The sequence below is a fragment of the Melanaphis sacchari genome, unplaced genomic scaffold (genome assembly GCF_002803265.2).
Source record: "Melanaphis sacchari strain LSU unplaced genomic scaffold, SCAv2.0 Contig1944_pilon_pilon, whole genome shotgun sequence".
NCBI classification, from domain to species: Eukaryota; Metazoa; Arthropoda; class Insecta; order Hemiptera; family Aphididae; genus Melanaphis; species Melanaphis sacchari.
In genome coordinates, this window is record NW_020270944.1 from 23,020 (window position 1) to 43,085 (window position 20,066).

General features: G+C 25.9%; 1 protein-coding gene across 2 annotated transcripts; it reads left to right on the forward strand.

Moving 5' to 3' along the window:
• The first annotated feature begins 9,680 nt into the window (after positions 1-9,680).
• Positions 9,681-17,254, forward strand: LOC112592793 (PTB domain-containing engulfment adapter protein 1-like). Of its 2 annotated transcripts, XM_025336943.1 has the most exons (10): positions 9,689-10,004; positions 10,772-10,867; positions 10,940-11,004; positions 11,072-11,242; positions 11,309-11,499; positions 14,904-15,021; positions 15,079-15,254; positions 16,487-16,623; positions 16,699-16,916; positions 17,000-17,254. In XM_025336943.1, the coding sequence occupies exons 2-10, from the start codon at positions 10,798-10,800 to the stop codon at positions 17,072-17,074; spliced, it is 1,221 nt and encodes a 406-aa protein (XP_025192728.1). In that variant the 5' UTR covers positions 9,689-10,004; positions 10,772-10,797; the 3' UTR covers positions 17,075-17,254. The 2 variants fall into 2 exon arrangements, with proteins under 2 accessions (XP_025192727.1, XP_025192728.1); XM_025336942.1 differs by lacking the exons at positions 14,904-15,021; positions 15,079-15,254; positions 16,487-16,623; positions 16,699-16,916; positions 17,000-17,254 and adding an exon at positions 12,882-14,688 and having other exon boundaries at positions 9,681-10,004.
• The last annotated feature ends 2,812 nt before the right edge of the window (positions 17,255-20,066 follow it).

The window sequence follows — 20,066 nt, forward strand, 5'->3', positions numbered from 1 at the left end:
ATTTATTTATATTATATAATATGTATATTGTATAGATATATAGGTAGTGCATTATTATTACATAAAATTAATAGTTAATGTGTATATAATATATAGGTATCTAATGACTTATATATATATACCTACTTTATAGTATATTATATATTTTATAATTATATTAGAAGGAACCCACATTTTTAAACATCAATTGAAATTGTTATAAGCTTATCATTTTTTTATTCACTTGCTATGCTAAATTGCACATTTACAAATTAAACATTTACTTTTTCTGATTGTATACTTCAATTAAAAATGTTTTTTTACTATATATATTATACAGTTTAATAAATGTATTTATTTTTTTTTAATTTAACTGATCCAGAACGGCATTGTCCGTGTCAAATTAAATGCCCATGGATTTATCCCTTCTTAAACTCTATTAACTGTAAAATGCACAAGTTTTTTATACAGTTAATTTAGATAATTTTGATCAAACATAAAACACAGGCCTACAATTATTTATGATCATAAAACTAGATATTTTATTTTCTGTAACCAATAGCAATAATATACATGAATAAATAAATTATAGTATTTCGAGTGCCATATATGTTTAATACTTATGTGTTAAAAAATAAAAAAATAAGTAATTAAGTAAAGTGAAGTAAGATATCATATGACACTATGCAGATTTTGCTAAATAAATTGACAAAAATCTTGAAAATATCTGTTCAAATCTGTTAATTTACAAAAGGAAATCCGTTATATGCCCTTTATTTTTTATAGTAGGTAGATATATTAATCCTACACGGTGTTATCCATGAAAAATTAAATAATGCCTTTGGATTTATCTTGTCTAAAATTCCATCAAATATAAACTACGGAGGTACACATAATTATTTTAACCCTTCATTATTAATTTGGGTGATTTTGACTAAATATAAGGTCTAAAATGTTGTCCAATTATAATTATTTTACTTTCTGTAACTAATATTAAACCCTTACAAATAAAAAATAATTGTTTTTTATGTTCCAACAAATCACTGTGTGAATTCCTCATGTAAAATAAAAATTTTTAATAATTGGCTTCCATATTGGCGAACCATAAGCATAATAAACTTGGAAATAAATTACTAACACATACATTGTCTTTAATTAATATAGATTATGAAACCATTTTAGATTAGAATATATTAAATATATTTGAATAAAAATGTCCTAAAATATTTTAATTCATAACTTATAAATTTCAAATAGTTTTAAAAATTGTACTTTATATATGTTTATGTTTATAAATGTATGTAGATAGTGTATTATTAGTATTAAATATTATATATCATTCAATATAATCTGCTTAATTTTACTAAACCTATTTAATAATTATACTTAGTTTTATTATGTATAGATGTATACATCAACACTATTGTGTAAAAATATTTCGTAAATAATAAATATATACCAAAAATAATACTCCAAGAGTAACAATTCCGAATTTTCAAACTGTAAGTAAAATGGAATATTGGATATAATATACATTTCCAGTGTGGAACTCTTTGTTAGGTATATTAGTTCATCAATAGAGTTAGGAAAATTTGAATTATAATACCGTACAAATATATCTAAAAATAACCTATACCACGAGCATATGCTATACCTACCTATCATTTTTATATTCTAATTTATAAAGTTTTATTCTTGGTGATATATATGAAAATTTATTTTCCCTTTGCCAATGTAAATTTTCTTGAATTCTTAAGGTTCTGAGCGGAATGATGAATCTATTAATTTTACAAAGATGTGTTTTAGTGTGTGTCTGTGCGTGTGTACGATAAGTAGTCAAATCAAAAAAAAATTTAAGTTTTGAGGGTTTTGAATAGCAAATTGGATCTAGGTTGTACTTTAAATAGTTAAAAATTAAAAATTTTCATAATTTTTTTTATAATAAGCAAGTTTTACGCTAATCCAAAATAAATATTTTGTGAAAATGGTTACCTTAAAAATTGTACGTTTATTATTAATTATACAGAATGAAATTTTAAAACTATGTGATTAATTTTAGGATATTATCTATTTACTTATGCCATGGACTTAATCATCCTGTTTTACGAAAAGTTAGGTGGTATTAATTTAGAGTTAATAATAATATGATAAATATGGTTTATATATATGTGTGTGTGTGTGTATATTTTATTTTAGTCACATAAAAATTAAAAACACATACATCATGAAAAATACTAAATACTAATTATATAGACTAACAAATCGTTTCCACTCAAAATCGTTTTTCATATACAATGATATATCATTGAATTCAAATTTAACACACCCATATAATAGTGAACCACTCGACACCTAATGTAGAGTAGAGCGGTTTGTAATGTTTGTATTTGTTTGCTATATTTTTTACGTATGGTTTAACACTCGCAAGCAGTATAAATCTATAGTGAATATTGTTATAGATTATAATTCCTTGAGTTGAACGCCAATGCATAGTACCTAATAAGATATAACAAATAAAAATTTTAAAAAATTTATCTTACCATTTAATAATTTATATGCTAACCATATATCGGAATATTTAAGTTGCTTAGCTATATTAAGAGACTAAGCCGATGTGCTTAGCAATATCAAAAGTTGACATATTTGTGAACACATTTAATACCCAAACTTACAAAGCACTTTAAACATTATCCGTCATAATTTAAAAACCCATCGAATACATTTACAATAATTGTATATTTATATTAAGTTTTTTCTTATTACATTATACTTTTATCGCACAATTATTATTTTAAGAGCCTCTATTGTTCTTATTTGTTATACATTACCAGTAAAACCTTTATTAATAAACACCTCTCAAAAGTATAGACACATTTCCGACAGTGCTGGGCCTTCTTAAATTTCTTAGCAAAAATATATACACAATAGGGATTATAGCCTCTTAATAGTGGACATTCCTAATAATGGACGTAGGCACCAAAAACTGGTGTCAAAATTAAAAATGACTTCTCATAAACTATATTAATATGATATAAATTATAAGTACTATAAATCAAAAAAGCTTAAGAAATAAAAATTATTTATTATTTTTTATAAGTACATTATTTCGTTCATACTTTATTATCTTAATAGTTTTCCTATTTAAAAAATTAAAACTGGTTCGTTTACATTTGTCATGTATTGCCTGTTGTGTGAACGTATTTACGTTAATTTAAAATTAATAACAATAAACAAAATGATTGAACTTACAAAAAAATAGATATTATTAAAATTAAGAAAACAAAAAATTACACGAATATTAACAGAACGATTTTTGATTATCAAATCACAAGTAAATTTAAATATTTAATTTTAATTTCTGTATTTCATCGATCTAAAAAAATCACTTTTAACGAAAAATACTGGTAAATAGCATTTTGCAAGACGCGTTTAATTTGAAAAAATATTACGCTGAGCATAGGAATTAGCAATGATGAAATAAAAAGAAAATTCTTAAGTTATATTTGAATGATTCTGTAAATCCCGTTCATATAATTTTTCTGTTTCTGAACCATTTCTCCAAGAAAAATCATGAGAAGTCGTAAATGAAGTAGATCTAGAAAGTTTTAAAGCTCCAATGGTAAGCTTCAAAAATTCCAAGAACGATTTAACATTTCCTTCAAACATATATATGACAAAGTAACTTGGTTGATAAAAAATTCGTAAAAAAATGATTCAAAAATTGAAAACATTAATTTCAGATTATAAATTAAAAATATATATTTAATTGTAATGAAGCCGGTTTATTTATTGAGCTGCACTCTCTTTTATTTTTATAAAACGTTGTCTTTAAAAATCGAAATTTGTCGTGGAGGTAAAACAGCTTAAGACCGTTTAACTATTTTATTATGTGTAAATATAATTGGAGAATTCAAAATTCTGTAAGTAATTGGCAAATCACTATAAAATCACGCTGTTTCAAAGGCATATCAATATTAGGTTTTCATTGAAAATCTAACTATAAAGTGTAGTCTGCGTAGATCAATCGAGATTTAATAACAGATTGGTTAATGTGTTTTAACAGAAAAATTGAAAGGGAAAATAGAAAAATTATTTTATTTCTAACGATAGCTCACATCCTGATACGTTAAATTTAAAAAATAAAAAACTAAAATATTCCTACCTACCTACATATACAACTTTTACTTAGTAACCGCTAGTTTAAAGAATTATTCAAAGTTTTAAATTCATAATCACCAACGATTATTTCGTTCACTTAATTTTTGTCTTAAAGTTTTAACGATTTTGTCTTATTTAGAAAACGTATTTTTGGCCTTTACAATGTTTTCTAATGTCAGTTACAGCTATAGTAAACACAAATCTTAGGACGACCATCATACTATACTTATAAAGGGTGAAGTGTTGAAATGTTAGACTAAACAAAACAAATAGATACTGGATAATGGATATTGTAACGTGTATGTCATTTGCACCCATGCACTTTCACCCCTATACTAGATACTTAATAGATATTTTTCGTGTTGTTAGATTAGATATATAGATATAATCGTATATTTGAACAACACACATAATAAGTTCTTACTACTCAGCTATGTATTAATGTTTTATTACAATAAATAATAACTATCACATTTCAGGTTTATCACCATCAAAACCTATAGGTATATAGATAAAAAATAATATTACATATTCGTACAACTATTATTTGCAATATAATCAGATGGGTACCTACATTTTAAAGCTATTGAAATCCTATTATAAAACGACTTTTTGTCTTGTCAACGTCTATCTGCTTTTAAAAGTCATACCTAATAATTTTGTACGTTTATAACTAGCAATCAGTATATTCTCTTTCACAGTCTATCCACTTAAGTTTATCCAAGCTGTGATTTTTTGCTGTCTGAACTACTTGAGTATGTACTGTGTAACATTTTTGTATTTTTTTTCTTTCTTTTAACATACACCTCTTATAAATTTTCTAATTTATACCTTTATAGCATACATCTATTCTGTATTTTAAGGACACTTGAGTTTTCAAAATGTCATCATTATATTAATCAGTTATTATTATTTTTCGTTTTTATTTCCTAGTAAGTATACAACCCGCTTGTAATATATTTTCCTCTAAATGAACTTTTAAGTATCTTTTAACAATTACTTTTACTCCTTTTTTTCAATCGTAAATATTTAATAACATCCATTATTTACTTAAATTATCCGATTGGCGATAAGCTCAAATTATAAATTTAATAAAAAGATAAAAAACATTAATAATTCTTATTGTTTTTATAGTTATTATTGTAAGATTTTTGGAAATAATAATTGATTATAACTTATAAGTACCATATATTAAATCAAATCATACTTAAGAGTCACTTTACATATTTCTATTTATCTATAAGTGACATACATAGTTTAACTGTAAAAAAAAAAAAATCTTAATTTTTAATTGTAAAAACCATTTAGAGTAAAAATTGTTCATAAAAAAAATTATACCTAATAAATTCAATAAAATAGAAAATAAAAATAAATTAACTAAAAAAAATATTATGATTTTAACAAAGTATAAACCATAATAGACCATTTATTATTTATCAATAATACCTACTTAAAGTTATTGATAAATCTAAATGATATTTTTAATAATAATTGATGATTCACTGTATTTTTTCTGAAACATCAATAATCTAAAACCTTCCAAATTATTTCTTTAAAAAAAAAAAACATTCATACATCATTTTAAAATTAATACATTTCTTATTTTCTCTTATATAAAATAAAATCTGGAATATTAAAATAATTATTGATAAATGGATAATTTAACTTTATAAAAATGTCTATTAACTTCTTATTTTAGGTTATTGATTCCGATCGTATCGATATCGGATATCGTTTTATGTACCGATAACATTATGACAATTTTAACTTTGTTTAAAATTATAATGTAACAATGTGTAGTATTATTCATAAAAGTCTAGCAAACATCTATCTTCTTTTTACGTTAAGTATTTTATGTTTCTACAGTTATAGGCTATAGCCCTTATCTGGTATTAAAACTTTATCTATTTTTTTTTATTTTTTTTGAGCAAATTTTAACTTATAATAAAGACTGAGTTTAAAAATAATATTATTTTTATTTATTATTGTGTCCATTTATTTACGATAAAGTTTTTATTGTTGTAATGGGTAGAAAAACCCATGAGGAATATTGTATTACATTTTCAAATCTTATATACAAAAATAAAAATTTTTATGAATTTTCAACTACAAAATAATTTTCAAATTTTCAAGATTTAAACGAATTTAGCCAAAATTTTAACTTTAAATTCTAAAAAGAATATTGTAGTTAAACATTTTTTTTTTAATATTTATAAATGATAAATAATCAACTTACAAAAATTTTCATATTAAATTTTTAAGCAGGTTTACCCAATAATACATTTTTTATCAGTATTTATAGAAGAAATTATTTTGAAAATTATATTATACAATATAGAAGACACTAATATAAACATTTATTGGAAAAAATTTCAAGTACCTAAAGATATTATTTTTTAAGTTGCATCAAAACGTTAAAATCATAATTGTTTAAAATAAATTTTAAGTAAAAATTCAGATTTTCCCTTTTTTTTTTTTGTTTATTTTATTTTTAAAAATACTACGAATTTTTATATTTGACCTCTCTTAAGTAAAAAGTAAATTAAATTAGCCATTAGGTATTAGAAACTACGTTTAAAGTTAAAGATTGACATTTTACACTAACACAGACACAAATAAAAATACACTTTATTAAAAATCAATACATTCATTGCTTCGTTCTGAATCTAAAACACAATACAAATTTCGTTTTGTTCTCATCATAAATTTAGCTAAAGATATATCATATAGGTATTTTCTATATTAAATTAGTGCCCCTTGTCTTTTTTTCCTTTATTTCGAAAAAATGCAGATAGCTACAAAAAAAAAAAAAGAACATCATTAAGTATCTATATAAGCAATTCGTTTTGTTTCTTCGTGCAGTAAGTTAAGTACAAATACGTTTTAGATGCCTTGATTATTTTGTTTATATTATATATTTTTTAATGATTTTATGTACAATTAAATGTTTAGTTTATTTTTACTTTTAATCCGTAGAACCTATATTTTTATTTTCGTCAATTTTTATTTGATACTCAGTGCAATAATGTATAAACACATTTGGCTTAATAGTGAATAACTAATAAATTATGCTTAATTTGATAACTTAATTCAATAATAACAAATTATTTAATTATTATTATTTTTTTTTTTTAATATTCTTATTATACTATTTGCGATCTAACAGTATTTTTTTCAGTTGGTTTTATAGTTTTGTACATATTTAAATAATTCACAAATACACTTCATTAATTTTTAATTAAATGCTTTAAATTGATTTAATTTTTTAAATAATTGTCATATCTAGGTACTCGTATTAATGATCACGAAACTCACTATAATAATGATGAAACGCTAAATCGTCTAAATCGATGACGATGATTTTGCAAGGTTTATATATAGTTATAAAATCAAAAACATCATATTTTTTTCTTAAAACTCAATTTAATTAAAAACTTAATAGGTACATCGTGGTTTTTTCATTTTTTTATGATGGACTATCAGAGTAATTTTATTAAACATTTAAAATTTAAATACAATCAGTATACACACTGATAATTAATAAAATTAATAATTATCAATATTTTATAAGTATCTGGAACCTAATATATGCACGAAAGATTCACATATATGCTATGATGATATGTCGGTGTTATTAATAATTAAAATATATAATTTTAATAAGATAAAATTATTAAAAATTAAACTCACTACAATGCAGATACTATATTATAAAATCAAATACCTATGTAATTAGTTCATATATAATAATATGTGTGAATAAAAACTATATTAAATTTTATCTTTACCTTCGAATTATGATGATATATTATATTATAATATAGGTATAACCTACTCACCTAAATCTATGAATTAATACACGTGTTATGTATATAATTTTATTACATTCTCTTGAAATCCTTTAAGCCTGGCGTTTTACGTCCTTAAAAATGTAAAATATTCTTTTAATATTCTATAAAAAAAAAATGACTAAAATTATCGAGTTAAATTTATTTAATTAATTTGATTTACAAAAACAAAAACTTTATACTTAAATGATGTATACAATCATATGTAAAATAGTTATTAATTATTTCCTTCAGAAAAATATTTACAAAAATAAACATATTATTTTTTTGTTTTTAAAAATTCTCTAATACATGGAATATTCTCATTTCTCAAGCACCTAAAATATGCTCTTTATACAAAACTTATTTTTTTCTATGAATTCTATGTTTCATGAATTGTAAATATATCTTATTCCCATTGTAAATATTTCACAACCATATAAATCTGGCCTATAAGTATGACTGTATGAGCAATATGATTACACTGTCGTTATATTGACGTGTTTATACTTTAATAGACAAATACTCGTATATATTTTATCATATAATATCTATCTAATAGTGCTTACTACAGTGTATACATTATTAACGTTTCTTTTCTATAGTTTACTAATCTAACTGATTTTATGCATTTCATATTAAAATAAAAATTAGGTAATCACTAAATTTTTAGTTTTTATGTTTTAAAACGTAAGAAGAAATATAATACAAAGAAATTCGATCTCATTGCCTATACCTAGAACTAACCACGTTTATATACTATATATACACATAGTCACGAGTCACGACCACGATCAGTTCGACAATATACTAAACATTATACTATTTTAGCAAACTCATACGTCATATAGCTATCTGCAATGTTTGGAAAATGCATTGTTCATTATTTTACCTTTTATAGAATGGACGGACTGAATTTCTCTGAAGTTCACAATAACAATACGTTAAGAATATTAGATATACATATATACATGAGTAACATAACGTATTATCGTAGATATTATTATTATTATAAATACGAAAAATGTGCATATTTAAGTATAAAAATAGATAACTTAAATTTAAAAAAAAATATTAAATTTTGGTGAACGTTAGAGGAAAAAGAGAGCTCATATTACGATGTTATATTGTGTTGCAAGTATGTATAATTAATTATTCATTTTTTAAGTTCACTGAACAACTAATTCATGAAACAATTCGTACAACAACAGATTTAATGTTTGATGAATTACTTGAGTTACCTCAAAATACAAAGACTTAAGACACTCTACTTCTAAATTATTAGAGCAGAAGTCGAGATAGGTTTTACTGCAATTTATGGCGATTGACGACGATTGTAAAGCAAACAAATGTTTAAAGAATCGTACGAAATATATTTTTAACAGGAAACTGTGAATCTTCAATGACACATTATTCGACTACATAAACAATTCAACCACTAAGCACTAACGATATTTTATTTTAAATGCAATGGCTATACTGCTACACGGCATTAAATATTATTATAATAGGCAATGACGTCGGCGGCAGCGTGACGGCGGCGTAATATAATAATATAATACTACAGCTTAATAATCCGAAATCGGTTTTCGCGGGCGCGGTTTACAGGTCTCGCCAAAGACGTTGTAAAATTTCACGGTTTCGAGCCGCGCGGCTGTGACTCAATGCGGAAGGCCACGCCTGTTTTTGAAATTCCCGTTTTTCGTGCATGAGCATTCACTATCGCCTACCGCCTGCCACCCCGCGAACTCCGCTGCCGCACAACAGTACCTATCAAAATGGCGTTTTCGTGCTCGTCCTTCTTACCGTTCGTACGCCGTTGTCCCGTCGTCGTGACGGTAGCGTAAACGCAGTAAACACACACTATATATTGAATCCATACGGCGTCACTGCCGACCATTGTCGTTGTATCACGAACGCAACACTACAATAACGAACGCGAGCGCATCGCAGATAAAAGTGCCCTGCAACACGTACTTTACAATATATTAAGGAAGCCAACAAATTTTTACATAAAACGCCTCGTTCTCGTCTCATAACGTAAGCAAAACATATTGTATTATTATTGTTATTACTATTATTATTGTTGTTTTTAACGTTAGTATTTCGATTTCCATCATAAATCCGTCGACCAAAGGTTTTCTTTGTTCCTTTCGCCCACCGTTGTTATTGTTATTGTTGTATACCTCATACAATATCGTCTTATCACCCCCGACCTCTTGCGATAAGTGTGGACTCACCGAACGTTCCAACTGTCACATTCGACTTTTAATCGTCTTCGTTTACTTGTAGGTATTGTTTGTTTGAATTTTATATCTACAGTTTTTAGGTGACATTGTAAACTATGGTTTACTGTATCTCTGTTCCACACCCACTTGAAGAGTCAATAATATCTATTATTTTTTCAATCTTCAATGATTACTGGTCTCTAATTATACTTCTTGAATCCTTTCAAGCTCTACCAAGAAATCAATTTGGTCAAGATATATATTATTTTCATTGTGGGCATTGTTACTGTATCTTTTTTTTTAAATAATAATTTTAATATTGTTTGCAACCGGGTTAACAGCTTGTAACAAAATCTATATTTTTTGTGTTCAAGTGTTATTGACCCAGATTGTTGGCTCAAATTACTTGAAAATACTACTTTTTCACTCTTAGATTAAATATTTCAAATATTATTATACTACAATTATACACTTAATTGCCTTAATATGTTACTAGTTTACTATCAATATAGACATACAATATTAAATAATTTATATTATTTTATCATTAATTATCTAGATTTTTCTCCTTAATTTCAGAATTGTATTCTTAAATTCATATAAACATGAGGAATACAGGAAATCTTTTAAAATGGACCCAAAACTCCAACAACAAATCAGCTAAAGGAGGAGGAGGTAAGTTAATTGATTTATGATATTTGACATAAAGAAGTAATACACATATATTAATAACAATATTTTTTTAAGAAAATCGAAATTGGATTCATCCTCCTGAAGCTTTACAAAAAGGTCATATTGCATACATCGTTAAGGTATTATTATGGTGTAAAATGACATTGTTCTCTAGTAGTAAATTTACTGAGAAATTATGATTTACAGTTTCTGGGAAATGTCGATGTAGACCAACCAAAAGGTTTTAAAGTGATCAAAGAATCTATCCAAAAATTAAAATTTAATCAACAAGTCCGAAAAGCTGAAGGTTCTAAAGTACCAAAAGTTGAGCTTACAATAAGTGTTGAAGGCGTTGCGCTTCAAGATCCAAAAACAAAAGTAGAATTACTATTGTTATTGATTTTGGAGTTCATTAAGTATAAATGCCTATTGTTTTTTCTATAGGTAATAATGCATCAATATCCGTTACACAGAATTTCTTACTGTGCTGACGATAAGGTGGACAAACAATTTTTCAGTTTTATTGTAAAAGACTCAAATGAATCTGAACGACACACTTGTTTTGTATTTATGAGCGACAAGTTAGCTGAAGAGATTACTCTTAGCATTGGACAAGCTTTTGATCTTGCATACAAGTATGTTATTGTTTTAGCTCGAGAGCAAGAAAAATTACTTTCTTGGTCTCATTTATCTCCAGTTATTTGCTAAAAATGTTAACTTCAATTTAGAAGTTTTTATTTAGTAGCATTATTTATTCAGTTACCTAGAATGTTTGCTTTTTATCATGGAAACATATATTCAAACCATAAATCAGGTCTTTCTCGTCTCCTAGTTAGTAGACTGGTGTTGCATACTCTTAATCACCAACATACCTATGGTCTATGATAAATGTGTTATTATCTATATCAAGTTATAAAATTTAAAATTATTCTCAATTATTATATGACTGCGCATTAATATATGTTATTTTAATTTTGAAGAATAATATATCATTTAAAAATGTATGATGGATGAAATAAAAGTCTGCAACATTTTTGTGCGCAGTGTTAAATTTAATACTATACTCTCGCCTCAAACTAGAATACGCCAGTTCTGCACACTTATCCCCTTCCACTGGTCACTATCTATGCCATAATGTGGGAGATGTACGGCGCAAGACAGAAACCTGTCGCCACTTGGTGTATTCATCTTTATAACATAGTGTATTAGTCTAATGTTTTTTCGTATTTGTAATTTATTACAATCAAAATGTTAATGCTTATTTGGTAATCTAAAATGTTTAACTATAATGTTATTAAAAACTTAAGCATTTATCAAATTGCCATTTTAAAAGTTTTTTTGTTGAATTGTTATCTTTATGTATTTCCTTGTTAATTTATTTTAATTAGACATTAAACTTAATAGTAAATATCGCTCATTGTTATAAAATAGTCTAATGATTTAGGTATAAATAATTTATTTACTAGGATTTTTCTTTACACTTATTAAGTTTGTCATCTGTTAACATAATAGCGACTAACATTAGTATAAATGTAGTTGTTGCATGAGTTTATTTTTATAATTAACTATAGTGTGTAATAATTAATAACATTTAATTATCTGCACGGTTGAAAACATTCAAATGCCGAACTCTGTCTAGCCTACTGAAGTCGTGCCTTTTATAATTATTTAATTAGTAGAAAGAATAAAAGAAAAATACTTTATTCTAGTAGATTAGATATTACAGGGTGGTCAAATTCCATAAGACAAATTAACGTCATTTAAATTTAAAATAATAAATGGTTATTACCATTGTTGATTATTCTAAAAGGTGAAAATAATTGGTTATTGTAGAAACATATTATATATTGGATCATTTCTGTGAAAACTTGTGTTACCTATTGAAAATATTAAACAGTTTGTATTTTGCTTGTTAATAACTAAAAAAAAAATTTTCGGGCTATGCATATTGATCACCCTGTAAAGTAAAATAGTTGTTTTAAAGGAAAATAGTAATGTCGGATTGTTATTGTGGTAGGTGGCCCAGCAAGCCGACGAACAAGCCGACTTTCAGAGCTCGGCAGTTGGATGTTTCAAAACCTCTGCCGATCTATATGTCTGATGATTTGCCTGACCTGCACGAGTGTATGGAATTAAAACGCGCTGTCCCCCAAATGCCCAGTGGTATGGAAAAAGAAGAAGAATCTGAACATCATTTACAACGTGCCATGGTAGCTGGGAGTGTTATACCCACACCTGAAGTAGCTAGATTAGTAAATGATGATTTAAAATGGCATGATCAAACATACCCCCCAAACTGTCACCCTCCAAAACAACTCATACACATAACTCCATTCACAATGGAACAAGATGTTCCAGAATATGATTATGACTCTGAAGACTTAGATTGGCTAAATACAACTGGTAGATCAAATAGTATAACAGCTGATAAACTTGAAGAACTTGTTGATAAATGGGAAAAACATAGCACTTACAATATTATTGATTTATCTGATGCCAAGTCACTTACCAAAGATGACGAAGATACTGTATTATTGATTTATGATTATTGGTTGAGGAAAAGAGTACGTTTAGGTCACACTTTATCTCCTGCTGTACGCACTGAACCTATAGCAGGTGCTCCTCCTAATGATTCATATGTAGCATTTAGAAAAAGACGTGATAAAATACAAACTAGGAAAAATAGAAAAAATGATGAAGCATCATATGAAAAAATGTTAAGACTACGTAGAAACTTGGCTAGAGCATTTGATTTAGTTGCATCAATACAACATAGAGAAGGACTTAAAAAACAATTAGTTCAATTAACTCTTGATACATACCAAAAACGATATGAATTACGTGACTTTAATGGAAATATTTACAAGGATGTAGAATTAGTAAAAACTGTACGACATGCATTTACACCTATCTCAACTAATCATTATATGTCTGCTATGTGGAAACAAGGCGATATGAAAAAAAGTTCTACAAGTACAAAATACCAGGATTCCAAAAGAGAAAAAAGACATTATAGAAAAAGGAAACATAAGTCTTATGATGTGGAACATTTAAGTTCTGATGAAGAATTATATTCTCCTCCACATAAAGTTCAAAATGTTGATGATAGTGGTGGTAGTAAATGGTCTTTCCGCCGAAACAAGCATTGCTCTTACTTGGCCCCTATTAATTCTCCTGAACCTGTAGACCCTACGTTTGGTTTTCAACCAGTTTATATACAAAAAAATAGAAATCATAAATCTTTGGGTTTATGTAGGCCTCGGTATGGTAGAGGTGGAAGGATTGTTTTAGATCGTTATACAAATGATGATGACAGATGGGCATCTTTAGATTATAATATAATTGAACAAAAACAATATGAAATGGTGGAATTCAAACATTATTCAGATAATGAAATGTCAGATTACTTCAGCGATGCAGACATTGATTGTCCATTAATGGAAATTAATAGTGAAATACAGCGAGATAAAACTAGGATAGAATTAAATTGGGATAGTTTTAATCCGGAAATATTTCAAGGTGTTGCTGACATTTGTAAGATTGAATATGATGAAATTAATAAAGAAAAGAATGAACAAGGAGAGTCCATTTTGGAACGATGGGTTAATCAAAATCAGCCACACGCTATTGAACCTACTTTGTCATTGGGATCAGATTCTGAAGTTGTAGGATGTTCACAATTTAGAACAACTGATTTAAGTGAACCTAGACGATTAAGATCTACTAATTGTTTATCGTTAAAAAGGCTATTAAAATGTGACACCGATTCCCATTAAATTAAATTATATATTTAAGTCTTAGATCATAATATTTATTTTTTTTATAAAAATTGTTATTACTATTGTATAATAAAATATTACATATTATATTTCAATTAATAAATTGACTATAATATTTTATTTGTGATTACCTATTATTGAGAAATACTAAATCTACCAGTCTTTTATGATTAATTTAATGATACTTATTATATTAATTTATTATTATTTAAATAAACGTGATAAATACCTAAAAATTGGTTTATGTTCCTTTTTCTTAGACGTTTCTTAGATATGGAAATTCAACGTAAGGTTATGCTATTACAACAACGTGTTAAAGAGTTGGAAAATGAAAATAGTGTTTTGCGCCAAAGGCTATCTGATACTCTTAGTGGAAAGGTAATACAACAATATTCCTTGTAGAAACTTTTTAATTTAAACATTTTACTCATTTAGATTGATGTTGAGCAATACATGCGTCAAAATGGTATCAGTGATATGATGCAAGTAAATGTTAACAATGGTAATTCTTCCACCCTCATCAACCTGACTAATGGCAATAGTTCTCCTCAACCTGGTACGGCACCACCAGTACCTCCAAGAAGTGTTAATAACAATGGTGACCAAATTAAGTTAGTACTTTTTTACAGTTTCTATATACAGTCAAATTTGCTTATAGCAATCTTCAATGAACATAGAGAATCTGAATTATAAAAAGTAATTTGATTTTTTTTTTAAATTAATTTATTAAACACACTTTTTACTGTATTATTTTATTTAAAATAACATATTTTAACATTAAAGGTATTTATAACTTTTAATAAAAGTATACACATGCATAGTAAATATATGTTTACTATTTGTTTGAAAAATAAACTGTTATAATACTTTGTTTAAAATTTGAATTAGATTTTTTAACAAAATTAGAAATATTTTTTAATGCCATTGATACTTCTGGCGTATTTATTTCGCTGTTGAACAAAAGCATGCACCTAATCAATATAAAAATAAACTTCCAAAATAGATGGTACTTTAAATAAGTATTTCTTATACAAGTCACATTATCTGTTACAGATAAGATTAATAATTATTGCTTTGAATGAAATCAAATTTACTACTTGTGCATGTATTAAAAATTGCTATAAGCGATTATGAAAACCCATTTTCATTTCAAAATAATAACGCTATATCTAGATTATTGTTGTGACCGATATTGTTATATACGACTAAAAGGACTACACATTAGATATAAAACCAATTAAATACATTGCTTGGAATCATTTTACCCGGAATATTGTTATACACAGCATCGTAGTAAGCAAATTTGACTGTATATTATTTTTTATTCTAATGATAGTGTTTGTAATGTCCCCATTTTTTAATCTTACTATTATTTTTAGTGTACAGTAATTATATATTAAAACTTAGGGGTTCAATAAATTTAAAATATGAAATTTTCCAGTATTTACTATGAATTATTAATTTATATAAATAAAAATTGCCAACATAAACCGAACTAAGTGCCCACATTAGGCGTAATCCACTGTATAACTAAATTTTTGATAATAGTCTAATAGTCACAAATTACACTTAATATTTTGTTTTAAACACAATTTTTTATTTCTAGTAATTTTAGTTAATTTCACTAACAATCAAAAAGTGTAAAAAAATAGTGAGCTTAAAGCTTTATTAGATTTAAATTTTAAGTTTAATCAATTATTTTTTATGGAAAATTTTAATTTTTTAATATTATTGATAGTATTAAATTACTAAATTTTATCAGCTTTATAATGATTAAATTATAAGTTGAATAATACGATTATAACTGTATTTATACAAATTTGTGGTTGAATTTCTATTTTAGTTCTTCCCCTAATGAAACAAGACCATCTCCTAGTGTTGGTACACGACTTGAAGGCCTATTGTTAAATGAAATGGAAAACAATTTTGAACCGAGGACAAACAATAATAACGCTAACTCTCCTACATCGCCTCCATTATGTATGTATTACATATCTCTAGCCTAAAGCAGTAGCTTCTCTTTTTTTATCATTTTTTTTTTTTTTTTTTTTGTAGTGGCTCCTCCTCCAAAACCTGCTAGGGATACTGGACGTCGTTCTCAAAATTCTGATGACATATTTGGCTTAAGTCCATTTAAAGCAACACCAAGACCAGCTGGTCAACCAAGAACATCAGCTAGTGATCCATTCGGTATGGATGATTTTGGGCAAAGTGTACAAAATGGTATTGAAAATGATATTGGTTTATTAGACAAAAGAATTAAAGAAATGAAGGTTAGAATATAATTTCTGTAAAACATAATTTTTTTAGAATTTGAAAAAGTAACTTAAAATAATTAAAATAACTTTTGTTTCAGGATGGTTTCACTCGAGGTTTATCAATGAGCACTGAAGATTTTTCGTTAGAAAGTCTTGATCCATTAAAAAAATAAGTTTTATGGAACAAAAAAATAAAAATAAAAAAAACTATGAATTGATAAGTAAATTTCATTATTCTTTGAATCTCGTTGAGAAAACAAACACGCATGTGATAAAACCATATTATCTTATACATCATCAAAGAAATTACAAAGTATTATTATTTATTATGTTTTAGTTATTATTTGTTATATACATACCTATCCAAAAAAATGTCACTGATTTTTTTTATTTTTTATTATTATTTAGTATCAAAATAATTGTTATACAATTTTAATTAAAGCATTTAAATTTATTTAGGAAAATATTGTTATATTTTTTATGTTTATCACTATTTTTTTTTAATGGATCTGTTGACTTGTTAACAAAATAATAAATATGTTTATATAATGTTAATATTATACATATTTTTTTTAAGTTTATTATATAATAATCCTTTAAAATTTCTTTAACTTAATATTGTATTTATTTTTTAGACATTTAGATTAATGTAGTATATTGTTAAAAAGATTAGGTTGCTATTACATTTTGTTTGATATACAGTTACAATAATTGTTTTTTTTTTTCATGCCAACATTTATTTCATAATATTTTCATTCACATAAATGGGTTTTTTTGGTTTTTATTAAACATTAAATAATTTTGGTTAATAAATAATAATAATTTTTATTTCACAGTGTAAATCAACATTTTTATTACAAATATATTTTAGAAATAAATTGAAATAAAAAGTTAATATAGAATTTTATAAACATTCATGAAATATTTGATAAGTTAATTGTAACAAATAAACCAGTGGTCCATTAAATTTTATTGGACAATTAAATTGATCAATTTCTTATACAATCAGCGTGTAGAATATATATAAATCGTACAATTTATTAGCATATATTAAAATTAAATTTCAATATTTATGAAAACAATTATATAATGTTAGTGAATGTTTTTCAATTTTAATTTGAGGTGATTGAAAAATGTTAACATTGTATCTTCCGTGTTCATCACGGATGATAAAAATGTGTTATTTTTCTATGCTGTTTATATACACGATTATAAGAAAATAGTATAAAGTTGTTAGTTGTTCATGATGCTTTTTAGATGAATTATTGAAAACCAAAACTGTTCTAATATGTGATAGTGATCCTTAGCTCGCCTATTTTGCTCATCAAATAAACTGTACCTACAATTAAAAAGTCAATAGTTATGATTTATTATTATTATGCATTTATCTATAATTTTGATATTTTAATTTAATAATTGACTTCTAAGTTAGAAGTGATGTAGGATGTAGGTATGTTATTTTTAAGTTAAATACGTTTGACGTTTTTTCTGTTTTGTTTTCGATTTTTCTCCTAAATTCCATTTATGTTATACACGCAAGCGCTCACCGCCGTCGTTTTTTTTTTTTATAGTGCATTTATTTGAATCCCATTATGGGAAAATTATGAAAATTTGAAAATTATTACCTGTATTATTTGTAATTACCTACTCCGAAATTTTTGAAGTATCCATATATAACACGCAAGTCCGAAACAACCCTACCGTCGACGTGGTGTTTCTTTTTTTTTCTGAACTTAAAATAAATACAACTTTCATTTTAGATACTAATTTAGTCAATTCCTATTTCCTACTTTACTAATACCTAATTACCCATCATCAAATTTATCATTTTCCCAATAGCGATTCTCGCAGGCCCTTGGACTAATAATGTCACTTTTTTACTACTCGCATGCTGTTTTTTGTTGAACGTTTTAGTTTTCAGATTTCATAAACAATAATTTAATTAAGTAATTGTGTCATGCAACTTCGTAATGCCTTCAGACGTCGACGATGACACGATGTAGGTCTTCGCGCCTAATATTCATCGTATTCGGAAAATGCGATATTTACAGCGCCATCTGTCGTCTGTCGACTTGAACTATTCAACATGCGCCCCTCAATCCATGGAGAATCATCTTGGCTTACCGTTGGCTAGATAACGCTGTCGTATACAATTTTTATTTATTTGTTTGTTATTAGTAAAGTTACTACTTATTAGTGTTTTTACTTATTTGATATTATTTTGATTAACAGATTGCAAGAAAACTAACAAAGTTTGTGATGCGTTATGAACTTATGAATAAATGCTGTGTTTTCTCTTTTTCATTCAACCACCATCCGTTGTAAGGACAATAAGTTATAATTTAAATTATTTTCAAACAAATAAACTTTGATCTGTTCCTTAAATGTTGATTTACCATCATTTTTTTAATAGTTTTCATCATTAAAAATGTGTTATATAAATATTAGATGAAAATGTCTAGTTTATATGCTAAACATTTTTTGAATTACAACAAATAAAACAAATTAATTACGTTAAAAATCTCCTTAAAAATTCTCGTTTTTTTTTTTTTTAGTTTTTTATTGCACATTTTAACAATAATTATAATTGTTAATTGACAAAAATCAAAAGTCGACACACTCAGCATTCAATTTAAATCACGTATCTTTCAGAAAAGGTATTGAATATAAAAATTAGCCTATTATTTCTGGTTGAAAAATTGTTCATTAAAAAACATCATTGTCAACCGTTTAAATAGTAAAATATAAATTTAAAAAACGACTGTGAACACGTTCTTTTTCGCAACGGGAATGAGTTCCTTTTTAAAAATAACTTTATCAAGACAGAACTACCTATCTATATAGATCTTAAACCGTGATCTTTATACTTTATAGCTACTGATGTTATTACTCTTAATTAGATGGCTTATCTTGTATAGTTTTATATTTATTAGATATTTCATAATTAAAACTGCAACTCATATACTGATGTAGGTTTTTCATTATAGGATAAAATGTTATAAACATCAAAACATCGAAATCGCTGTTTTCTTTATCCAAACTCTAAAATAGTGAAGTACCTCCATAAAAGTATTTATAAACTACGCCCATGCGTGAGGAGAGAGGAGTTCAAACAAAAGACAATATTCTAAAGATATAACTTCAACACAATTTTTGTGACGTAGA